General features: G+C 35.2%; 1 protein-coding gene across 1 annotated transcript in view; it reads right to left on the reverse strand.

Annotated features, from left to right (window-relative positions):
• Positions 1-561: 561 nt before the first annotated feature.
• Rp2 (RP2 activator of ARL3 GTPase) overlaps positions 562-14,342 on the reverse strand; it is a 36,878-nt gene continuing 23,097 nt past the window's right edge. Inside the window, exons 4-6 of the mRNA XM_028884656.2 lie at positions 4,407-4,492; positions 3,757-3,851; positions 562-648 (exon numbers count right to left, since the gene is read on the reverse strand). Coding sequence (XP_028740489.1) covers positions 3,768-3,851; positions 4,407-4,492 — 170 coding nt within the window. The 3' untranslated portion in view covers positions 562-648; positions 3,757-3,767. The remainder of the gene's footprint in view (positions 649-3,756; positions 3,852-4,406; positions 4,493-14,342) is intronic.

Consider the following 14,342-nt stretch of genomic DNA (forward strand, 5'->3'; position numbering starts at 1 on the left):
AATAGTTCCCTTGATGTTATCCACCACCTCTGGATCTTTCCAACTCCTCTTCCAAGAAGATCTCCGAGCTTTGGAGGGAGGGCTGTGATGCAGATGTCCCATTAAGGACTCAGCACTCTACAGTCTGTTATTCTGCATGTTAACTAGTTGAGGGTCTCTGTGTTAACTGCCATCTACTGCAAAGGAGATGCTTTTTAAAAGATAAAATGTTTTCTAGAATTTTTTTTAAAAAGATTTGTTTACTTATACATATAGTGCTCTGTCTGCAAAATGCCTGTATATCAAGGAGAGGAAATCAGATATCATTATAAATGGTTGTGGGTCACCATGTGGTTGCTGGGAACTGAACTCAGGACCTCTGCAAAAGCAGTCAATGCTCAATCTCTGAGCCATTTCTCCAGTCCGTCAATGGGTTTTGAAGGCACCTTGATTCTACAGCTTGGAGAACTAACAGTATAGAATGAGCATCTTAAATTTTCATATGCATCAAAATCACTTTCCCTTTTTATATAGAAAACTTAAATATATCTTTTATGAGAAAAACAATGTTTAGACATCAAGAAGTATCCAACAGGAAGTAATTTTATTATTGTGTTGTCATTTCTGTTGTTCCCAATGCTCCGAATGTTCTTATTGTGCTTGTAGAACCTTTATAAGTAGAAATAAACATAATGTTATATTTTTTAAAACTAATTTGCACTTTTAGTATTTGTTTAATGAGCTAGGAAAGGAGTACAAAGATTGATAGATTTGACAATAAAAATACCATCTGATTTTATAAACCTGAAAGAAAGTTTATCACAATTCTTTATTTTTTGAGACAGGCTCTCACTATGTATGTAGCCCAGGCTGGCCTGGCACTCAATGCATAACCTATACTAGCCTTGAATTCCCAAATGCTGGGATTACAACTGTATATGCTACACCCAGCTTTTTTAAAATATGGAAGAGAAAGATGCCTAATCTTAGCAAATATTCAGTCAAAATAAAATGTGACTTATTTTAGCAGAGAAAACATTATGCTAGAAATTCCTTATATTAAAATGTTTCTTTTCACTTCTTCAGAGTACCTTGTGTATATACACATGCACATATATACATCAAACACATATACACTCACTCAGCATACAGTTCATTTCTCATTAGTAGGAGACATAGATTAGGCCACTTTATTTTGTTTTTAAAATTAAAAATTGTGTAACAAAACACCCAAAAGCAAAATAAAAATTGTATCAAATTTTGGTACATGTATGAATAAATATAGAAGTACTCATCAAAAAGTGTTAACCCATTTTAAAATTTTAACATTTATTGCAAAGCATATTTTATAAACACTAGATAAATTTACATATAAAAGCTACACATAAATATACAGATCCAAAAGAAAAATAGCAGTACTATTAATGCAAGAGAAATAAACTAAGATGTTTAAACAAATACAACAATAAAAATCATTTTCATTGCTATTTATTTTTCATGAATTAAAAACTACTCAGAAATGAAATGTAGTTAGTATATCATGATTACTACCAAAGTTTAGAATTGCAGAAACAACTAACATAGAACTAATTATTTTAAAAATCTTTCAAATATTCAATAGTCAACTGACAATTATTAATGTCAATAAATATCCAACATCAGTAAAAGTTCTTATCTAACTGAGTAGACAATATTAGGCTTTGGTTAACAGGCTAAATTTGGTGGGGAAAATCTTAAATTAATGTCTCATTTACATTATATTCCTGAGTTTTTGAACAATGCTACAGAAAAGATAAAAAGCTCAATGTATAGCTTTGTATAACATTGCATTTTAGTTCTAAAAAACAAGTATTAAGATTATTTTAAATGTGAATCATGACATTTACTAATCAAGACAGAAACAAATGTATTTAATTTGGCTTAGCTCAGGGAAACATTAATGCCTCTGACCACAATTTGCAAAGATTATTTGTAAAATATGATAGAAATTCTATTATACCTTCCAGCAGTTTTTATTTGCACCTTATGAGATCACATTGACTTTGTAGATGTTGCTTTTATAAAAGAAATGTTCAAATGAAGACAGTCAGCACAAAGCTAGGCACAGTGTAGGTGCTTGAAATTATTCATTTAAAATAACAAAGTATTATTTCTACATATTAACAATTCAACACGGTAGTTATAAGTTGACTTAAAGCATTTTAAACATGAAAATACACTTTTAGTAACAACCATAAAAGGAATTTTTACAAGTGGTCATTTTCAGTCTCATTTTTATAAAAATAGAGTTTCAGATTCCTTTAAATGGGCTTAAGAAAGCTGTTCCTATTTGCTGCTAAATGTGATAAGACCAACCTATCAATCACACCTTCAGAACTGATTAGTTTAGATGACAACACACCCTAAAGCAGTTTCCTTTGAGAACTGAATCTGTGCATCTGAAGATTGGATCCACCAATGTGTATTTCTGAACAATTCTCATACCTCCTGGAAAATTACTATGAACAAATGGATTTGAGAAATAATGATTTCAGGTAACCAAAACTTTTATCATACTTGAACATTACTTTACACAAGTAAAAAAAATGTATAGAGATTTTGAATAACCTGCCTAGCTTATTATCAGACCTTACCCAAAAGTATTCCTTACCTAAAAGTCACAGGTTTTGCTCTAGGTCTCTTGATAGTCACAAGAGCTATCAGACAGTAATCACCTCTGTCAAATCTACTAGTGATTGGTGTTCTATAGTTTTATGTTGTGTATACTTTTCCTTACTAGGAAACAGAAGAATCGTCTAGCAATTGTATTTAAAAAAACAGCCATACTACTTATGAAGTAGTTAGTTCTTAAAACAGCAATGCCAGCATCAGTCAGAAGTATTTGCAATGCTGATTATTGAGTATCTTAGTTTTTTCTTTCTTTTGAAATAGGGTCTCACTATGTTGTAAAGGCTGGTCTTGAACTCCTGAGTTCAAGAGATTCTTCCACTTTCACAACTCAAGTAGCTTGGGACTACAGATGACACTACCGCACTCAGCTTTCAAATTCCCATTTCTTTAAAAATTTTCAATTTACAAAATAGTATGTCAACTTCATGTACAAAATCTCATTAGTCATATAATGCAAGAAGGAAATGATTATTTAACTGGATATACATTTTTGAAAAAAGTGCATAGGTTTATTTAATTATCACCTAATAACAAATTCCTCTAAATTGAAAGAGAAAATAAGTAACAAAATACACAATCAAATGAATACCATAGAGCAGCACTAAGGAAAGTTGGAAAGTTTAAATTATCAGAGATTTGAAACAAATTTTAATTAATATTAAAAATGTGAACTGATAACCACTTCTGTTTTCTTTCTTTTTTTAATTTTTTTGAGACAAGGTTTCTCTGTGTAGCACTGGCTGTTCTGGAACTAGCTCTATAGACCAGGCTGGCCTTGAACTCACAAAGATCTGCCTGCCTCTGCCTCCCGAGTGCTGGGGTTTAAGGCTTGCGCCACCACCACCCGGCTACTTCTGTTTTCTATTATATGAAAAGAAATAAAACTGAAAACTTATTGAAGGAGGTTAAATAATTTATAAGATGATTAGAACTACTTAATTTAAATGAACTATTTTAGATCCTCAAGTAAATGATATGGTATTCAAAGAGTTACTTTAAAAAAAGCCTTTAACAATTTTAGCATTAGTAAAAATTACTAATGGCTTTAGAGTAATATACATAAGTATGTTATCAAACTATATATAAAGGTTGGAAAGGACTTAATACCACAATCCGCTTCAAATCCCCATCTGTATCTCAGCAAAGTTATAGAAGCTGTCAACATCTCCAGATGCTGTCTCCTTCTTTTCTGATACAAACATCTATTTAAAATACAAAATAAACAAAAATTAGTTCTGTAGCCCTTAAATACCACAGGCCACATCTTTACAGAACAAAGTCAAAAGCTTAGGGTTTTATTTTTTAACTTTATTTTAGTTTTATGTGCATGCATTTTTGACTGCATTTATGTGTGATGAGTGTTGGATCTCCTGGAACTGGAGTTACAGAGTTGTGAGCTGCCATGTGGGTGCTGGGAATCAAACTTGGGTCCTCTGGAAGAGCAGTCAGTGTTTTTAACCACTGAGTTATGTCTCCAGCCCCCAGGGTTTTTTTTTTAATTTTATTTTTTAAGATTTTTTTTTAGATTTATTTCTTTATGTGTATGAATGTTTTGCCTGCAGGTATGTATGTGTACCACACACATGCCTGGTTTTCTCAGAGGTCAGAAGAGGCTGTTGGACCTCTGGAGCTGGAGTTACAGATGATTCTGAGCCTATGGGTTAAAGAATTTACTATAGATACAAGTACTATTTGGTTGTAAGGGAAAGGAGATAAAATAGAAAGTTAGATTGAGATATAGTCAGTAAGATCTATACCTTTGTCCCATTGAATATCTCATTTACAATAAGGTGACATCCTTCTACAGCACCATCTCCATTAAATTCCAAGGCAATCACTGGACCTAAAAGGAACCCCAAGAAATGTTTTCTTAGCATTACTTAGAATACTTAGAATACAAATATATTGTAAAACTAATTCTTGCATTTCTTTTGTTTTAGAGTTTTGACATAGTTTCACTATGTACTTGGGTGGCCTGGAAGGCACTATGTAGACAAGACTGCCCTTGAACCTTTCTCCATCCTTCTGTCTTTACCTCCTGAGTACTAGGATTATAGGTATGCACTACACCCACCACTCATTTTTTTATTCTTCCCTGAGAAATTTCCAGTATCTTCATCAGGTGGGAAAGAAGAAGGAGGTAGATAGAAGGGCACATCATTTCAGCTTTTTTTTTTTGCTATCCTGTCAATAAAACGAATAAACACTAAGTCTCATCCTATGATGAGCAGTTCTAATTCTATTATAGGACTAGCGTCACATTTAAAAAAATTATGTATGTGTGTGGGTATGACCATGTGGAGTGCCTTGTGGAGTACAGAAGAGGTCAATGGATTCCCTGTAGATGGAGTTACAGACAGTTGTTTCTGAGCTGCCAGATTTGGGTGCTGATACCTGAATTCCAGTCCTTTGCAAGAGCAGCAAACATTCTTAACTGCTAAGCCATCTCTCCAACCCCCTTACTGTCACATTTTCAAATGTTGGAAATTGTCTGGTTTCTTTGGTTTTTTATTCTTCTTTTTAAAACAAAACAAACAAAACCAAAAAATCTCCACTCATTTAGCAGTACAAAGACTAGTGGGAAAAATACCAAATGAGAGAAAAACAATCCAAGTCAACATATACAAGTCTTACCAGGCATCCTGCCTTTCTTCCAGCTCCCCTACTTACCATCAGAGTTCTAGCCCACCAACTATGGAAATAAACCAAAAGGGAATTGAGGCCAGGCACCAAAGCAATACCTCTTTGAAAGAATTTTCCTTGGAGTGTATCTTAAAGCTACATTTCTTTTTTGTTTGTTTGTTTTTAAATTTTTATTTATGTACATTGGTGCTTTGCCTCCATGTATATCTATATGAGGGTGTCAGGTGCCCTGGAACTGGAATTACAGACAGTTATAAGCTTCCATGTGGACGCTAAGAATTGAACCTGACTCAGCGCTCTTAACCACTGAGCCATCTCTCCAGCTCCTTAAAGCTACATTTTAAAAGCAAAGATCAATTTTTTATTTTTAATCCTCTGAATAGAAAGATTTGTGCCTCTTTTCCCATCCATTAATTTGAATGCTTTTAAAACCCCCTATGACTTACATTTTGGGTTAAAGATTCATGATTTAATCTTTGGTAAAACTGGACTATAACAGATTTGTTGATAAGCATGGCCAAGGCCATGAAAATGTGCACTTCAATTAATGTTTATTCAGCTATCACTATATTCCTAACAGATCAGCAGTTTATTTCCTATGGTGATGGAGAAGTTTTGACCTCCAGGAATTTACAAATGGGCCTTGAAAATAGATATAAACTGTTTAAACAAGCATAAAACAATATAGAATAATGGAGTACTAAGTATGAAACACTAAAGTGAACAAATATGAAATGCTAAGTATAATGTAGTTCTGTGTCCTAGACAAAGCACAAGAATGAGAAAGATCTTATTATATTTGGCACCTAAATAACTGGAGGGTTGCAATTTAATACAGAAACATACAGGAAAGGCAAGCAATATAGTAGTCAACGGTACAATCACCCAGACTTAGAGAGCAAGCTAACTATGAGTTCCCAGCACCACAGTATCTGTAGATTATGATAGGTACTGAGTAAAAGAAAAGGTAACAGCTTACATTTTCTTACTCTTGGCAAAAAGGCTCTGTGGAAAATGTGAGTGATAAGAAGAGGGTATCGAATGAAACCTTACAAGGAGGAATAATTCTAAAGGTAGCCTTCTAGGAAAAAGTTCTATGTTAGAGAACCTATTCCAATCCAGAGACCTGTTCAAAAAGCTTGATTGTGATGTAAAAGGGGAAATATCATAAGTCCCACCCCAAATGTTTACCTATTGAAGGAAAGTGGGGAGGGGGGAGTCAAGTGTTGTGGCATGGATGCAGGTAAAAATTCTCTCAATGTACCCTTTTATATAACTTGACATTGGAAAGCATGTTAGTATCTCAAAGCTAAAAGTAAATGTGGGGAAAAGAGCAGTTCTAAAACTATAAGCAAACTAAAATAAATGAGTCTATCAAGTTAGTGATATGAGCATACAAAGACTTATTCTAAGCAACCTTAGAAGGCAATGTTTTGTCTGTATACCCTCAGTGGTATATGGCCTAAGTACAAATATATAGAAGCGGATCTTAAAACTTCATTAATCTGCCGGGCGGTGGTGGCACACGCCTTTAATCCCAGCACTCGGGAGGCAGAGACAGGCAGATCTCTGTGAGTTCAAGGCCAGCCTGGGCTACCAAGTGAGTTCCAGGAAAGGCGCAAAGCTACACAGAGAAACCCTGTCTCGAAAAACCAAAAAAAAAAAAAAAAAAAAAAAAAAAAACTTCATTAATCTTACTCTGGTAGTAAAAGATGTTGTATGCTGTTTATTACAAAACCATTATGTTAAAACAATATTGTAAGAAACCAAAACATTCAGAAATATTATAAAAGAAAAAAAATTAACTAAGTCTTATATTGGCTATGAGCCTGTGTAATTTGTTTTGTAATTGTGTTTTTGTGTAATTGTGTTTGGATTTTAGCACATGTGTTAAAAGCTTAGTTCCCAGCCCAAAGCACTATTTGAAGGTATTAGAAACTTTTAGAGATGGTGCATAGTGGGAGGTTTTATGTCTTTGGGGACATATCCACAAAACACTGTGGGGCCTCAGCTCTTCTTCCTTTTGTTTCAGGCACAGGGTGGATGGGCTTCTTCCTGTCATGTGTTTCCATCACAGTGTACTGTGCCACTGAAAGCCCACAAGAACAAGGCCAATCAGTCATAGACTGAAAGCTCCAAGAGTTGCAAGTCAAAATAAAACTTTTCTTTTCTACTAAGTTGATTATTTCAGTTATTATTTATTATAGCAATGGAAAACTCATGAACATATTTGGTAACTGTGAAAGCAAGTGGTAGTTACAGGGCTTTGTTACATTATCAATCTACTTTTTTTTGATTTTTTTCTTTTTTGAAACAGAGTCTCACTACTTAATTAGCACTGGCTGGCCTGAACTTGGTATATAGACCAGGCTGGCATCAAACTAACAGAGACCCACCTGCCTCTGCCTCTAACTTCCAAGTACTGGGATTATAAGCATGTACCACTGGTTGGGGATTTAGCTCAGTGGTAGAGTGTTTGCCTAGCAAGCGCAAGGCCCTGGGTTCGATCCTTCGCTAAAAGCATGTACCACCATACCAGGTTCTTCTGTCTACTTTTGTTTTTCCCATGACAGGGTTTTTCTAACACCTGGCTGTCTTGGAACTCAATTTGTAGACCAGGCTGGCCTGGAACTCACAGAAATCCACCTGCCTCTGCCTCTTGAGTGCTGAGATTAAAGGTGTGCGCCACCACTGTCCAGCACTTCTGTCTACTTTTTGTCTGTAAAAATTCCCCCATTAAAACAAAAGATCTGAGTGGTGTAGTTAGCACATGTCTATAATCTTATCACTCAGGAGGTAGAAGCAGGAAGATCAGAAGTTTAAGGCCAGTCTCAGCTACATAGTAACTTTGAGGCCAGTGTCTTGTCATATAGTCCAGGCTGGCTAACAACTCACAATCCTTCTGCCACAGCCTCCTGAATACTGGGATTACTAATGTGCACCATCTCATATGCAGCCAAAATATCTTGTTGAGCCAAAAAGCACTGAAATTATCCAAGGCCAATGGAGTATATTAAAAGGATACAAAAGACAGCCTGAAGGGGTTACCAATGACTAAACATGAGATGTGGTAAAATCAGAAGAAATAATTACAGCTTATTAGAACACACTGAATATATAAAAATCCTTGAGTTTGCAATGGTATTTAGACAAAAAAGGAACAAAACTCACGAGACACTACTGGGGGCTGCTAGGGTGCCAATTCATTATTCTGAAAATTGATGCTTATTTTTCCTCTTTATTCTGATTTTCTGATATGAAACATATTTCAAGTCAACTAAACAGTGCTGTGTCAAGGTGTTCTCATAACATCTACTAATAAATGTAGAGGTGGTGATATAACCAGAAAGTGATCATTTTGTAACTCTTGTTAAAATAATTGGTTCAGGAAAAACTCCTATGGTTTTGGCATCCTACAGGGGACTCACCTTGAAAACGTCATTACCACCTGAACCTGAACCTGCTGATGATTCTTAGCATGAATCTTAGCATGACTGAAAATTCTTTTTTTTTTTATTTTTTGAGACAGGGTTTCTCTGTGTAGCTTTGTGCCTTTCCTGGAACTCACTTGGTAGCCCAGGCTGGCCTCGAACTCAAACATCATGGATATTTACATTTAAAGCAACAAGAGACAGTGTCACCTATGAAGTATTCTTGCCAAAAAAAAAAGCCTAAATGTAAATAAGGTTTTGATTTAACTTCTACAAGAAACATAGTGGAACAAGTTAATCCCATGAACGCTAAAGGACAACTGACCAAACTTCATTAATAAGACAGAGCCATGAAACAAAAATAAAGAAGAAAAAAAATTCCTGTTTTTTTTTTTATTATGAGATACAAGATATAAAGCAACAAATTACAAGTGGGCCCACTTTTAGACTTGAACTAAATTAACTGCAAAATGACATAAAGAATATGACAATGAAGATAATTTGCATCTGAATATTAAAGGATCTTTAAGGAACTACCATTAACCGTTAGGTATTACAATGCAGTATGGCTACTCAAGAAAGCATGCTTTAAATTTTGCTTTATTTGAGATAAACAAATATTTGGGAATGAAATGTCAAGACAAAATAAAATTGTATTAAGAATATTTCAGTGAAAAGAGAGGCTAAAAGTTTTTGTTGTTGTTGTTTGTTGTTGTTTTGAGACAGTCTTAACTCTATAACCCTGGCTAGCCTGGAACTTACTATGGAACCCAGGCTGTTCTGAACTTTGTAGCAACCTTCTTTTTTTCTCACCTTCCAAATGCTGAGATTATAAGCACGAGTCACTATAGCTAGCAAGATGTTTTAAAAGTTGGACAAAAGTTGATGGAAATAGGGGTTGGAACACATGGGTTCATTAAATTTTATTTTTTAAAGATTTACTTATTTTATTTTAATGAGTGTTTTCCTTGTATGTATGTATGTGAGGTAAGGGTGCCGGATCCTCTGGAACTGGAGTTATGGATGATTGTGAGCCATATGTGGGTGCTGGGAACCAACCTTCAGTCCTTTGCAAGAGCAACAAGTGTTGCTAACCACAGAGCCATTTCTTAAGCCCCAAATTCTATTTCTGAATAGAGGCAGTATGTTTAGAAAGTTACAGAAGATAATTTTATTCTTCCTTAATTTTGGTATTGGAGATTGAATCCAGAGCCCTGGGATTGTAAGGCAAGCACTCTACCCCTGAGATGTGTCCCTAGTCTTTCTTCCTTTTTAAATTAGGTATTTATTATTGACAGTTCCTGTTTTCTACAAAGAGAATATAATCTAGAATTCAGAAAGAACTAAATAAGCAGGTATATTGGTTGGTATTCTTTGCTAGAATATGGTGAACTTCCAATAAGTGGCTTAATAATTTTCTAAGACAGTAATACCAATAAGACAGGTATGTAAATGCATCAGTTTACACTAGGATAATCCTAAATTTAAGAAAATACGATAATGACTCTTGTATAATATTAGCAGGACCAGCCTTAATATTATATATCCCTTGGGCTCAGGAGAGAGAACTACTAATGGTGAGGACTATTTTCAGGAAATAGAATCTCAGCATACCAAGCTCTATAGTCCACTTGCTTTAATTCCTCTGGCATAACGTCTACATATACACAGCTTCAGTTCTGTTCTTGTGCCTAGCTCCTTTCTTGCCTGATTTCTCTCTGTTATCTATTGCTCCATCTTAAGTTCTGTCTTAATTCTCTCATCTTAATTCTGCCTCATCTAGGTCCTTTTCACCTTGTTCTTACCCAGCTAGGACTTTCCCATCTGACTCTTCCTCATCTTCCATCTCGTTCCTCTAGTACTCTCTTCTAGCTCTTCAATCTAGTTCTTTCCCATCTCAGTTTGTTCCTCTCAAGTTCTTACCCATCTAGTTCTTCCATTCTCTTTTCTCTTCTCTGTCCTGTGCCTTGGAATTCCTGGTATAAAAATAGAGGGTCCAAGCTAAATTGTGTAAAGCTATTACTTAACGTCCACCTCACCTAGGCGGTGTCTCCTTGTGGAATTTACCTTAGGTCAGGAGACTTGCACGTGGGCTGTTATCACTGTTATCCTCGGAAGTTGGGCGCCCACCTGGGCGGTGTCTCCTTGTGGAATTTACCTTAAGTCAGGAGACTCGCATGTGGGCTGTTATCACTGTTATCCTCGGAAGTTGGGCGCCCATCTGGGCGGTGTTTCCTGTAGTCCTTGAAAGTGGCTAAGGGAGATATCTGATTCCAGAGAAAGTCTTTCCTGAGGCTGTTCTCTAAACTCCTGGAATTGTATGTCCAGAGAGTGATCAGTCCACACTGTTAGCCCTTCCAAGGGAAAAGTCAATTGGGAAAACTATGAAGGCACACATGATTTTCATAACAGAATACAGCTGATATGTAACAAGCCAAATAACACCAAAAGTTCCTTGGAATTTGGCTTTCTCTGGAGGAAATCCTTGATCCCTCCAGGTAGTGACTTTGCCATAACCAGCTGAGTTCTTATGATATATTCCTGCGGCCTGCAGCAAATGACAGTGTATTCCTTAGTTAGCCCTATGTGTCTAATGATGCTTACTGAATTTACTGTGATTATTTCTAAGTGAATTATGAGGTCGACAAGGATATTGGTCATGTTTTAGTGTTTCAGTGTAAATTTCATATTCAAATACTCCACAATAGTTTTAAATCTAGGCATCTCAGCTGTCATGAACAAACCACTATCCTGCATCAATTAGATTAGAGCAACAGCCTATCTGGTCTCTCTGCTTGTACCCTACAACAACCAGAGTAATAATAATTGCATTTTAAAAGGACCATGGTATTCCTCTCTTCTAAAACAGCCAGTTAAATATGATCTTATTTTATATTGCTCTAAAAATATGTGACAACTCAAAGCAATAACATTAATAATCCATTATAACAATGCATCATAATAAACATAATAGTAAAAGAAATGATAAGGAACACAATATGGAAAGGGAGATCTGAAAATATGTTAGCAGGTTTTTATACTATGAGTGAAGTTGGAGAATATTAAAAGGTAGATGTAAATTACGTGAATTTTAATTTACTTCTATGAAACTAAATTTTATAAAAACGTAAAATTAACAAGTCAATAGAAGGTTAAATGGAATTATAAAAATGTTCAATTACATGGAAACAGAGGTAACAAAAATGTAACAGAAAAAAGCTAGCAAGATGACAGACTTTGATCCAAATTTATCAATAATCTCCTTCAATATGAATGCTCTAAACACAGCAGTTAAAGGAAAGACTATTAGACTGGACTGAAAAGCAAAAAACAACTACATGCTATCAAAAATTTTTACCTTAATTATACAGATTTGATAAGAAAAAGATACACCTATAGAGTTCAACATTTCTCTCATTAAGGTATCAAATAAGTAGGCATAAAATTAAGGAGAGAGATAACTTGCATATTTTTATCAACTAAATTGACATAGTAGATATTTATGTACTATTCTATCAAGCAACTGATTTTACATTATCCTCACATGAGCATGAAATATAAACAAAACAGACTGTAGCCTGTGTCATAAAACAAGTTTAACTAACTATAGAAAACAGTATGTTTGTTTTTTTCAGAGTACATGCACTTTGTGTAAGTGCCCATGGAAGCCAGCAGAGCATGCCCTACAGTTTGAGTTATAGGTATTCCTGATCCACCCAACATGAGTACTGGGAATTGAACTCAGGTTCAAGTGATCCTAATGACTGAGCCATCTCTCCATTCCCCAATTTTTTGTTTTTCTTTTCTTTTTCATTTTTTTTGAGACAGTATTCTAATAGGTAATCCAAGTTGATCTTGAACTCACATATAGCCTATGCTGCCTGGTCTCAGGAATGTGCCACTATACTAGCTTAAAAAATACTTCTCACTAAATTAAATGTCAAGTTATTTTCTCTATAAAGGACCAGAAAAATTTTTTTTAGGCCTTTTGGACTATACATTGCCTGCCATGAAAACACTCTGTGGTTTTAGCACAAAAGCAGCAGAATAGATAAAAGAATGAATATGGCCATACTCCCATAAAACTTCATTTTCTAATGCAAGCTGTGGGCTGTATTTTGCCAAATGAATATGAAAATATAATGTGTTGAAAGTTTCAGGATACAGCTAAAGTCACACTTATAGGAAAAAAAATCAGTATTAAATACAAATACAGTAGATCCTCATTTGCCTACTTGCTGAAATTCTTCTGTAACTACCTCTAAGTCCCTTAAGTGTGTAAAGTCCCCTCCCCATCAATACTTGCTCTCCTTTTGCAGCTGTTCTCAGACATGCTTGCTGTTCATGTTCCCAGCTAAGTGAGCGACAGCCTTATTTTATTCCTCATACATAAGCAAACATCCTTTCTGCTGTCTGAATTGTGCCTTATTTTCCATATTTCTGAGATCCCTACTCATTGTGGTGTTGACATAGCCCCCAAACTTGGTGTCCATTGTACCTAAGTGAGGAAGGTTGTGCTGTGCTTCGTAAGAACATGTGTGTACATATGCTTCACTCAGGCATGCAGCTAGCTGTAAGTTTTCAATGTCAAAAATCATACTAAAATCTGTAACTTATGCTCAAACTTTAAGAAGCTAGAGAAAGAACAAATCATACCTAATGTTAGTGAAAGTAAGGAAATAATAAATGTGAGAACAGAAACCTAATGGAATTGAAAAGAAAATTGAAATGCAAAACACTTCTTTGAAACTATCAATAAAATTAGAAACATCACATGAAAAGGTTCTGAATGTCACTTATAATCAAGAAAATGCAAATCAAACCCATGATTAGATATCAACTTCACATACATGTTATGTGGGCTAGTATCACAAAGAGAAATGCATTGCTGAGGATGTGGAGCAAGAAAAACCTTTGTGCACCACTAGTAGGAATTTAAATTGTTATAGCCATTATGAAAATACTTCTTCAAAAAAATAAAAAATAGAACTACCATATAATCCAGCAATCCCACTTCTGGGTATATATTCTAAAGAAATCAAATAGCTACCCAGAAAAAAAAATTCCTGCATTATTGAGGCATTATTCACTATAACCAAGAAATGGAACCAAATTTAAGGGTCTTGTTGACAGATGGGTGGACAAAAAATATGATATGGACTACTCTTGGTGGCTTATGTCTTTAATCCTAGCACTTAGAGGGCAGAGGCAGGCAGATCTCTGTGAGTTCTGGGTCATCCAGGCTAGAGACTGGAGAAACTGCAAGATGCTGGTTACATCATATAAACTAGTGTAGTTATATGATTAGCAAGTTGGGGCTGCATATATAGCTTGAGCTATCTACTATCTAGAATGCACAGCACAACCACAACCACACACAGGCTGCACAAGCCTGGAAACCTGAGTTCAATCCCCAGATCCCAGTAAAGGTAGAAAAAGGGAAGTGACTTAGCAGAGTTGTCCTCTAACCTCTATAGTTGTGCCTTGGAACATGCACCCACATACATACATATAATAATATATTTTAAACAAAAATTTAAAGATAATTATATGAGGTAACTGTTTGTGGTAACCATTTATAATATATGGATAGGTCAGGTCACTAGATTATATACTTTA

The sequence above is a fragment of the Peromyscus leucopus genome, chromosome X (assembly GCF_004664715.2).
Source record: "Peromyscus leucopus breed LL Stock chromosome X, UCI_PerLeu_2.1, whole genome shotgun sequence".
Lineage (NCBI taxonomy): Eukaryota > Metazoa > Chordata > Mammalia > Rodentia > Cricetidae > Peromyscus > Peromyscus leucopus.